The sequence below is a fragment of the Lupinus angustifolius genome, chromosome LG18, assembly GCF_001865875.1.
Source record: "Lupinus angustifolius cultivar Tanjil chromosome LG18, LupAngTanjil_v1.0, whole genome shotgun sequence".
NCBI lineage: Eukaryota > Viridiplantae > Streptophyta > Magnoliopsida > Fabales > Fabaceae > Lupinus > Lupinus angustifolius.
In genome coordinates this window covers 11,903,001-11,914,784 of record NC_032026.1, presented here as the reverse complement: position 1 = coordinate 11,914,784, position 11,784 = coordinate 11,903,001, and the positions used below count along the sequence as shown (strand labels likewise).

The following is an 11,784-nucleotide window of genomic DNA, read 5'->3' as shown; positions in this document are numbered from 1 at the left end:
AACCAAAATTAAGGACGCTAAAACCACTTATCTTAGACCTTACCGCTCTTTTCCTCCAAACCTTCCCCTACAAACACTAACCAAACCTTCCCCTACAAGGCCTCTGTTACAATTGTGATTAGAAATTTCATGTCGAACATCGCTGCCAACACAAACAGTTCCTTCTCTTGTTGGTCAATGAATTTACAGACACACCTGGTGAATCATTGCTGGTCGTTGACCCATTTTCAGTTATCTGAACAAGCCTTGGAAAGCCAACCATCGCCTAAAACCTTACGGTTTACCGGAACCATAGCAGGTCAACCAATAACAATTCTGGTAGATACATGGAGTTCTCACAATGTGATACAACCTCGTTTGGCTCATCACTTACAACTAAGTATTTCCCCAACACCTAAGTTTCCTATCATGGTTGGAAATGGTGCGCATATTTATTGTTCTGTTTTATGTTCTAAAACTCCTATCACACTACAAAACCAATTATTTTATATTTCATTTTATCTTCTCCCTATTAACGGCGCTGATGTTGTTTTAGGAATTGAATAGTTGCGTACCCTAGACCCGATTATCTCATATTTTGCCATTCCATCAATTACCTTTTTAGTAGGGGAAAACACAATTACCCTTAAGGGAAACAACCAGATTTCACTCCAACCCTCAACCTTCCACCATATTTCTAGACTAGTACACATGAATGTCATAGCCTCATTTCACACAATACAATTCCAACCCTTAGAACCATCTACACTCATCAACATCCTACCTCCCACAAACAACCATCCTCAACTAGAGCTGATATTAAAAAAATATGATACAATTTTTCAACAACCCCATGGCCTACCCCCAAAACATGACCACGACTATCATATCCAATTACTTCCACACTCTGCCCCAATTTCCCAAAAACCATACCGCTATCCCCACAACCAAAAAGAGGTTATGTCTAAAATACTACAAGAAATGTTGGATAAGGGTATTGTGACACCCAACACAAGTTCTTTTTCTTCACCAGTTTTGTTAGTTAAAAAGAATGACGAAACTTGGTGATTCTGTGTGGATTATCGCACTTTAAATTCTATTACATTGCGTGATTGTTTCCCAATACCAACTATTGATGAATTATTGGACGAACTAGGGGGAGCAAAAATCTATTCTAAGATCGATCTGTGATCATGATATCATCAGATCCGAGTCCACCCAGAGGACACCCACAAAACAGTGTTCCACACGTTTGACGGACACTATGAGTTTCTAGTGATGTCATTTGGGCTCACTAATGCACCATAGACCTTTCAGGCTGCAATGAATGTCTTGCTCAGACCCCATTTACGTCGGTTTGTTTTGGTATTTTTTGATGATATATTAGTCTACAGTTCTTGTTTACAAGATCACATATTACATTTACAGACTATTTTGGACCTATTAATATCTAACCATTTTATGCCAAGTTGTCCAAATATGTTTTTGGTGTTAATTCAATGAGTTATTTAGGTCACATCATTTCAGCACATGGTGTATGACCCGATCCAGATAAAATTCTAGCAAAGGTGGATTGGCCACGACCCTGTTCACTCACGACACTCAAAAGGCTTTTAGGACTCACCAGCTTCTACCACAAATTTGTTAAATCCTACACCACTCTTGCCGCTCCTCTCGCCAATCTACTCAAGCATAAAAAATTTACATGGGGTACAATGGCCGAATCGACATTTACAACACTAAAAAATGCTATGACTACTACTCATGTATTGCACTTGCAGACTTCTCTCGAGTCTTTGATGTGGAAACAGACGCTTCAGCCATTGCAATAGGCGTTGTCCTCTCCTAACCTGGTCACCCGATCGCTTTTTAGCAAGAAAATGTCACTACGGATGCAACACGCTTCCGCCAATGTTCGGGAAATGTTTGTCGTCACTAAATATATCAAGAAGTGACGTCAGTATCTCATAGGCAAAAAATTCAACATATTTACACACCAACAGAGCCTCAAATATTTAATGACTCAAAGATTTCACACCTCAGAACAGCAAAAATGGGCGACAAAATTAATTGGTTTTCATTATGATATTAAATATGGAAGTGGTACCTCCAATAGGGTTGCCGACGACCTTTCTCGATGTCATAGTGAGGAACCAACCATTTTCTCCTCCATTTCCTCTCTTCTCCAAAACATCATTGAGCAGTAAAAAGAATACTACAACAAAGCAAAGGGTCAAGCCATCATTCAGGAAAAACAGACAAGTCATTCAAATAATAATCAGTTTTCTTTTTCACAAGGACTACTCTTGTACAACAATAAGGTTTTCATACCTGATGTCAACAACCTGCGCCTCATCCTTCTGCAGGAGTTCCATGCTACACCCTCGACAGGTAACTCAAGATGGAAACCGTCCCTCACCAGGCTCTCATTGTCTTGTTACTGGCCAAGCATATATAAGGACCTCAAGCACTTCATCCGCTACTGTTCTACATGTCAAGACAACAAATACAATACTCAGAAACCTCACGGCCTATTACAACCGTTAAAAATTCCAGAGAAGGTCTAGGAGGACCTTTCGATGGATTTCATAACTCATTTACCTGTTTCGCACGGGCACACAATTATTTGGGTCATCGTGGAACGGTTGACAAAATACACCCACTTTATCGCTCTCCCAACTAAGTTCACTACTGCATTTCTGGCTTGAAGGTTTCTAGATGACATTTGCAAGTTACATGAGGTCCCAAAATCAATTGTCTCAGATCATGATAAACTATTTCTAAGTTCTTTTTGGAAAGAAATGTTTGAGTTGTTAGGAACTCAACTATGTTATAGTACCTCTTACCATCAACAAACGGACGATCAAACGGAGGTTGTCAACCGCTGTCTCCAGACGTATCTTCGTTGCTTCACGGGTACTTACCCCAGAAAGTGGTTCGGCCACCTCCCTCTAATTGAGTATCGGTAAAATACATGCCACCACTCCTCTATTGATATATCCCCCTTCGAGGCTCTTTATGGTCGACCACCGCCTTGTTTGCGAGACCACTTTCCACGGTCAGAAAATCCAAACACGGTGGCCAACACTCTTCAAAATAGAATCACCATCATCACAACACTGAAACAACAACTTCGTAAAGCACAAAAGCGAATGAAGGCTCGATTAGACTCGGGAAGACAAGATATTACCTTTTACGTTGATGAATGGGTGTTATTACAGCTTCAACCGTACCGGCACTCCATGGTGTTTCGTCGCCCTTCTCATAAGCTTGGTCGCCAGTTTTTCGGTCCATTCAAAGTGGTACGTCGCATTGGTCCGGTCGCCTACAAGCTTGCTCTACCGGACACGAATCGGATTCACCCTATTTTCCATATCTCCTTACTCAAGAAATTTTTTGGTGATCCTCATCTTCACTGTGAAGAGTTCCCTTTGGATATATATGGCATGGAACCTCATTCCGGAACTCACAGTGTCATTCTAGAGAAGGAGAAGAAAGAAGATGAAGTAAAACCGAAGCAAGATCGTGGAGAGGACAAGGGAAGCAACAAAGGTGATAAAATTCGGTTGGAGAGAGTAAATGGTAACTCCTACCATTATAACCCTTTAGTGGGTTCAGATTCCCTAGTTCAATCTCCACCATTGGATGGGCAAGTTAAGATTAGGTTTAAGCACAAGCCCAAATGGTTTTCAGATTATGAGGAGATATAATAATTAGGTTTATTTCAATTTAAATCAAATGGGCCTTCATAGTAAGCCCATAGTAGGAACCCTAAAAATTAGGTTGTAGTACTTATTGAGAATAGGAATGGCAACGGGGCGGATCAGGGGCGGATCAGGGGCGGGTCGGGGTCGGGTTTGCACATACCCAAACTCGAACCCGAAATTCAAAACCCGAACACGAACCCAAACTCAATGGGGTTGAAAATAAAAATACCATCCCCGAACCCGAAAAAAAACCCGAAAATGATAAAGTGTTAAGGAAAATATGATATTATTTTCGTGTAATTTTACTCTAACATTTCTATTTTCTCTTGTATTATTTCATTTCTTTTATGTTTGAAGATCAAATAGTATATAAAGTAACATTAGAGATTAAAAACAATTGGCAAATGATAGAAATTTCAATTTTAAATTGAATTACCTTACTTCGAGGCGGGTTCGGGTTAGGGTCTTTGGTATACCAAACCCGAACCCGAAATTTAAACCCGGGTAAAACCCGAACCCGAAGTTTTCCCCGTTAAATTCGGGTTCGGTTCGGGCGGGTACCCACGAGTTCGGTTTTTATTGCCATCCCTAATTGAGAACTGGAAAATGAAATGTTATGCAGAATGAAATTTCAAATTTAATTTTCTTAGTTGTTTTTCTTCTCTTGTTGTTGCTAAATTAATTAAACTGCATGTGAAGCAATTCACTAAGAAATTAAATCTTAGTTTTCTGCAAGCGAGACCTCAAGCTCGGTGACACATTACCCCCTTTCTGTTCTTGATTGTATCTGAAGGGAGGGTGGTCTTTATGATGCTTTCTGCTTGGTGATTCTTCTGTGGATATTTTGTGCTAAAATATGCAGAAAAAACTGTTTTTATAGGAAGACATCTTGTAATAACCTTTGGAGTTTGGACCATTATGTCAATTCTTAGATGTTTTGAATTGCCTTCTATTTTAAATGTTAATTTTCATAGAAGCATTATGATGGGAGTGCACAGTAGCCAACAATTTTATGTTAGAGGCGTCTTTATTACTAAATTGTAACATAGGATAATTTCCTTTCTTATATTTGGGTTTTCCTATTTAGGAAGTCGAGGGAAAATTATGTTTATATTTCCTTAAGGTTTTTTCACCATTACGTTTGCACTTGTACTTCTCACATTTCATACTATAGTAGCTTTTGCATATTGGTCACCATGATAATTGGAAACAAATATTTTATGCACCATTTGTCAGGTGGTGGCACAGACTCGATGGCAATGAAAGTGGAACAAATGAGCTAATGATCGGAAAAGTGGTAAACGACAATAAAATTCATTTTGCCCTATACCACTCTTGGAACTAAATTTTCAATATTAAAGAGTTTAGTATTAAAATGCAATGCAAAAAAAATTTTGTTAATTTTTAAATTTAATTTATTAAAGTTAGGATCGTTTTAGATATTTTCTGTATCACATGTTATCTTCATGATCACTCTCCTAAAAAAGATCTAGGGCAAAATTATGAATATAGGAAGAAACTTAAACATCCAAGAGTCTAGGTGAATATATTGCATTATTCTAGATATAATAAATATAAATACAATCTTACTCACTTGAGGGTGTACATAGCCTTTTTTTTGGAGTTTCTGATTTGATCACAAAGGAACAAGGTATATAGCCTTTAATTTATTCATTCCTTTTAATATGAGAAGCCTTCACTGGCATTTACCATTAAATCACATAGACTTCTCAAAACTTTACCCGCATATTCAAATTACCAAGATGACAGAATTCATTAAGCCAAATAACAACCAAGGGCAGTGCCATGTCCTACAATACATACTAAATAGGAAATAGTACCCCACATTATTTAATACATGTCTACTACAATACAAGTATTTCTTCAATCTCTTTGAACCTCTAAGCATTTTGGATATAAGCATCCACCTCAAGGAAGTTCTTGACCGCAAAGTCCTTGATGATAGTTGGATCAGGAACATCATGTGCAGCCTTTTCATATTCAGCAGACCATTTTACTTCACTAGTTCCATTTTCATTGGGTGTCACACTGATTTGTCCCCTGAATTTTTTGTAGTATTGTAGGAGATCCCCATCAATGATTGCATAGGATACAGTCTTCTTTTCATCATCAGCAGCCTCAATCTTCTCCTTGGATGATTTCACAATTGGTGAACCTAGGCCATAAAAACTTATCAAAATGCTAGGTAGTGAATTATATAGAGAATAATAAATATAAAATGTAATTATAGATTTATATGCTTTGAATATTTATTGTCACCTAGATATTATAAAGTAACTAGGATAAATTTGCTTATGAAATAAGGACAAAGATATGTTGTTCTAAATCATGTCTTGAACTAATGAAAATATGCAAAATCAATTAAAAATTTAAATATTCATTACTTTTTTTATTTTTGGTTCAATATTATTAATCTGAAACATGATTTATGACATAATTTAGGACAGTAAATATTTGTCCATGTAATAAAGCTAGTAGAACCAAAATTCAAATGAGGCAAAAGTTTAAGCATTAATTGTGTAGTTAATAACCTTTAAGGTATATTACAAATTTACAATTGAATGGAAATGTTGTTTTTTTATACCTTCAGCATAAGTTATGTGGCGAATAGAACCAGCTGCTTTGCCATCACCCTCAAGAATCTCAATGCTTTTATAATCATGTGGGAAGGCCTTAGGAAATATAGTTGTTGAATCCCTAATGGTTTCCCAGAACTTATCAGCACTAGACTTTAGATCAATGTCTACCTCAAGCTTTCCACGAGTAGCCATATGGATTGCAAATAAGAAAGAAATTAAAATTGAAATACAAGATTGGATATGTTATGAGAACATATAAGATAATGATCACATTAATATAGAGGCAACACTTTGGTTCAGAAGGACAATGGAAATAAATTCATTAGGAAACAGTTCAACAACCTATCTGTGAAGCTGGCCGCATCATGAATGAGGTTGCCAGCACTCACATGCTACCACTCAACTTTGTCCTTCATTGGAAACATTAGCCAACTATGTTTTTCTTATAATGGATGATATTCCTTTACCTTATAAATAAAAAAATTAATCTATTTTAAGTATATAATAAGTATACTTCATTGAACATTGGATCTATATATAGATTTATTAGATCTTACAATACCAGATCGATGTTTTATCGGTCATCATAGACTAAATGTTACAATAAATTTTATTATGAGGTCAACAGTTGAAACCTCGTTTTTTATTTTTTATCTTAGAGACAAGTTTACCCTAATTACTAAGGATGGTAATGGGACCTCGACCAACGGGTATTCGCAATAGATCGGGTCTGGATATGTGTTTTTGAATTCATAGGTAAGTGAGACTTGAGATTTTGAGACTCGCTCTTGGATGAGTCTAACTCCGAATAATGAGGTACCCAGACCTACCGTATCCATAGTCCAGACATGTTACTCATTCCTAAATCTATATATATAATAACTTAATTGTAATATCATATTAATCACAATTGTAATATTATATTGGTAATTCATAATTGTAATGTTGTTAAGGAGTGTGATGTGATGTTGTTAATTCATATGGTAATCTAATGTTATGTTGATAAATAGTTCTTACTCAATCAATTCTACCTTATAAGGTTGAAGTAGTGACTTTTTTGTATGATTGTTTGAGTAAAATGAGTTGTGTTTAATAATCAATTTAAATTGTATTTAAAACTTTAAATTATGTTTTATAATTTTTCTCTTTTTGATTGCTTAAGTAACATTAAAATTATAGAAAATTACTCATAATTAGTTTTTAATATTTTTTTAATTTATAGGTACCCGTAAATCTATTGGATATCCAAAGACCCATAGCTAACAGACCCAATAGATATTTGTACGGGTTTGAGTCTAAAAATAAAGTAATGGAGTGAATCTAATTAATGCACTACCCAAACATATTCAGTCTGATTGTCATCCTTATTAATTACCAACACATTTAAGACTAGTCTCCCTTGTACCTGGTCAAAGAAGTAATAGTTGGAATGATATATATTTAAAGGTTGAGTTGATTGCTAATAAGGTGATAGAATAAGTAATAAAAAAAGACATTTGATATGTTAATATCAGCTAAATTTTTTTTAGTGTTTATTTACTTAAATTATTTGTCGGTGTAAAATTGTATGTATCGAGTAATACTCGTCCACAGAAATCACATATTAGGAAAGAAATTATTTTCTTCTCCATAAAAATGAAAGAGTATTCTTGATATTTGAAATTCAAGTTAAATTTTAATTAACAAAGTTGAGCCCAAATAACTACTTGAAGGGCAAATATTTGTTAACATATATTTTAGGAATAACAAAAATATTTTACTTGTGGATATCTAAAAAAAATACTCACAATGGGTACACATAATAATTATTTATGAGTGAGAACAAATATTGCGGATATCCACATTTAATAAGTTTATTTTAATTAAATATTTTTTATATTATTATATTTTTTCTTGCTATTTTATAATACTTTATTATTATTTCAAAGTAAATTTTATTCTAATTGTCTTTTCATAAATTCACTTTATCATAATTGTTGTTTTTTCCATTTCCCTCTTTCTGAAAATCATCACCTAAAATGGAAGGTAGAGAGTCTAAGTAAAATTATAACAAAAAAAGACTTCATGAACAATAATGAAGTGTGAAATCAACTATTGCTTAATCACATTTATTTTCAACCACTAATCTTTGCGTCATTGGTTAGTGCTCTCAATAATAGTGGACTAGTGGTTAAGATGATTATTTTGGGTACTATTATATATCATTCATCCTTTGGGTAATGAATCAATCTATTTTGGGTGTATGATTGTCTCTCTCCTTAAGTATCGTTTTTAGGAATTAAATCCTTAATATTTTAATTATCCTAAGGATTTAACGATGTATTACACTACTATATTGACAACATATGCTTGTTTATTAATTAAGTTCTTTATATTTATCTGCTAATCTATTTCTTTGAACCAAAATAATATATTAATTACCAATGGGCGTTGGTTCAAGTGGTACATGCTTGATTTCCCTTAAGCAAAAACCTGGGTTCGAGTCTTGTGGATGAAAAAAATGCCCGTTGGGAGAGTTAGCCCTACTTACCTGTGGATGTGCCCGGCTCGGACAGGATTGCCTCTAGTGCGAGGATACATGTGGGAAAAAAAAATATATATTAATTTTGTGAACAAATTAATTGCATTTGAACTGAAAATAAGAAGATATATTTTGATTCCTGTCTTTTTTATAATTTATATTAAATCATACAAAATCGGAGTAGGCTATATACATAAGGCATGTGAATCAACAAATCATTTTTTAGTCAAACTTTTAAAGAAATATTATGATTAGAAATGTTAGGTATAGGTGTTTTTCTGACGCAAGCCATATGTTTTGAACTAACATTGGTGTAAGGATTTATCTGAATTGAGTTATTACTACATCACAATTGTCGGTGATATAATTGGCTGCTTAGCCTATATAGCAAGATCGACGGTGATATCAATTCTGCCGCAAAAACGATTTATTGCGAAGGTGAATCAACATCAACAGTGTTAACACTCGTGATACAGAAGAGAAAAGAAACTCATTTCAGATTTATAAAAATGTTTAATCACATACAATGAAAGGAAATGCTAGATAGACTGTTAGCTTTGACTAATGTGAGAAGCTAAGGGTTGTTCAAATGTTGGATTGAGGTTATTTGTCTCAAATGGTGTCTTATTTCATGTTTCAAGCTAATTAGAGTGTCCATTTTATTACTTTTTGCTTTTAATTTTTTTATTTAATCTATATATTAACATATGATTGGTTTGAGATATGGGATGAGACACTATTGATGATCTTTATCTTCAAATGTTAGCTGGATTCATGAATCATGATATTTTTCTCCTTACTTGGTAAGTTTTATAAGAATGGAATTTTAGTGTACTTTTTCACCTTGATAAACCAATGCACTTGATGTGAATTTCTATATACACATGAAAATTAGGAGTTGTGTTTGCTTCAATCCCAGCATCAATAGTTGCAGCTTTACATTGCCTTTTGTTTGCCTATGTGAGTAAGTATAAATTTAGTTAGGGTTGGAAACGAATCGAAACGAGTTAAATTAGAGTTCAGTTTGATAAGAATTTGTTCATCTCAAAACTCGACTCGAGTTTAATTCGAGTTATTTTTTTAACTCGAGTTGGCTCAATTAAAGTTCATTAATTATCCAACTTATATCGAATTGGTTCATTTGGACAACTTAAATAATTAATTCATTTTCAAAAAATATTACAGAAATGTTATATATATAAATATAACTTTGTTATATATATATAATAAAAATAAATATAGAAATAATGCACATGTTATGATATAATAACAATAAATAAAATGTATAAGAGATGTTGATGGCAATGTCAACCTCAAGCTAAATATGCAAATGCCATTGAAGATGAGGATTGGATGACTTTTGTCACTACATGCACACAAGACGAGTCTTTCTTAGTAAAATCATCTTCTTTGTATTGACCAAATTTTTATATATGCTTTCGTGTGTGTGTATATATATATATATATATATATATATATATAATTTGGTTCATAAACCAAGTTTGTTGAGCTAAATAATAAATCGAGTTTCAAACGAATATTAAATTGGTTCGATTTAATATACACCCTGTGTATGATCAACTCATGTAAACAGCTTTTCCTATCATAATTTCATTCAAGTTTCATTACCCCTTTCTTGTATTTAATTCTCCTATAACATATTTTATGGAGTAACGATCCTTCTCCAATACTTGTAAGGTAAGTGTTAGATGCCTCTCATTACTATGCCTTAAAAGAATTTTATGACAATTTTATGGCTCTCTTTAAGGGCATTTTATGTCACTTTTATGGCTTTGTTTCCAAGCATCCAATGCTTGGAATCCAAGATACCAAGACTTTGCTTGCCTATAAAAGGACACATATAGAGAGCTTCAAAATCATCTTCACAACACACAACATCTCTTTCATTTACACATATATTGTGAGTGCATTCTTGGTGAGAATTCTTGTTCCATTTGAGAGAGTATTTGTGAGAAAAAATATTGTCATTTGTCCTCATCATTATAAGAGGATTTCTTGTACTCTTCTTTTTTACATAGTGGAATTTTGCTCTTGATCGCCCATGGTTTTTTTCCTCTCACACTGAGGGGTTTTTCCACGTTAAATCTTGTGTGTTATTTTCTTTATCCTTTACTTGCTTCTCTTTTGTTCTCAATTGATTCAATCCTGTGCTTCCGCATTGTGCTCTAACCTTAACAAGTGGAATCAGAGCTCTTACTAAATTGAGAATTTCAAAATGTCTACAAAATTTGACATTTAGAAGTTTGATGGCAAAATTAGCTTTTCTATTTGGCGAGTCCAAATGAGGGCCGTTCTTATCCAGAGCGGATTAAAGAAAGCTTTAGATGGGAAGTCAAAGAAACCAGTTTCCATGACCGATGATCAATGGGACGAGTTGGATGAAAAGGCGCTTTCAACAATTCAACTTTGTTTGTCGAAGGAGGTTCTTCGTGAGGTTGCCAATGAAGAAACCGCTGCGGCTTTGTGGCTGAAGTTAGAAACTTTATACATGACCAAGAGCCTCGCAAACAAGCTTCGTCTCAAAGAACGGTTATACACCATTCGTATGGTTGAAGGTACTCCTATTCAAACTCATCTTGATGAGTTTAATTCTATTATTATGGATATGCAAAATATTGATATTAATATTGAAGATGAAGACAAAGCTGTTTTGTTGGTTGTCTCTTTACCTTCTACCTATAAGCACTTCAAAGAAATCATGTTGTATGGAAATAATGATACCTTATCCTTTGAAGATGTTAAATCTAATTTATTGTCCAAAGAAAAATTTGATCTTGAAGTTAATTCTGTGGACAAGGGTGAGGGCTTAAGTGTTCGAGGTAGAACTCAAGAAAAAGGGAGTACCAATTATAAAAAGTTCAGATCCAAATCCAGAGGTCGCAAATCCAACAAAACTTGTCGCTATTGCAAGAAACCGGGGCATGACATTCCTGATTGTTTTATCTTAAAGAAAAAA

At 34.2% G+C, this 11,784-nt stretch overlaps 1 protein-coding gene and 1 long non-coding RNA gene across 4 annotated transcripts; both read right to left on the bottom strand.

The window, feature by feature from the left end:
• LOC109333448 lies at positions 1,053-3,527 on the bottom strand. Of its 3 annotated transcripts, XR_002106012.1 has the most exons (6): positions 3,170-3,527; positions 2,826-3,068; positions 2,581-2,693; positions 2,311-2,466; positions 2,087-2,194; positions 1,053-1,914 (listed from the first exon to the last, which is right to left on the bottom strand). It is a non-coding gene; the product is annotated as an uncharacterized LOC109333448 (long non-coding RNA). The 3 variants fall into 3 exon arrangements; XR_002106011.1 differs by lacking the exon at positions 1,053-1,914 and having other exon boundaries at positions 1,922-2,194; XR_002106013.1 differs by lacking the exon at positions 1,053-1,914 and having other exon boundaries at positions 1,922-2,194; positions 2,311-2,461.
• LOC109333447 (MLP-like protein 423) lies at positions 5,224-6,552 on the bottom strand. The gene is made up of 2 exons (XM_019568938.1): positions 6,292-6,552; positions 5,224-5,862 (listed from the first exon to the last, which is right to left on the bottom strand). Exons 1-2 carry the CDS (start codon positions 6,476-6,478, stop codon positions 5,588-5,590), a joined length of 462 nt encoding a protein of 153 aa, XP_019424483.1. The 5' UTR covers positions 6,479-6,552; the 3' UTR covers positions 5,224-5,587.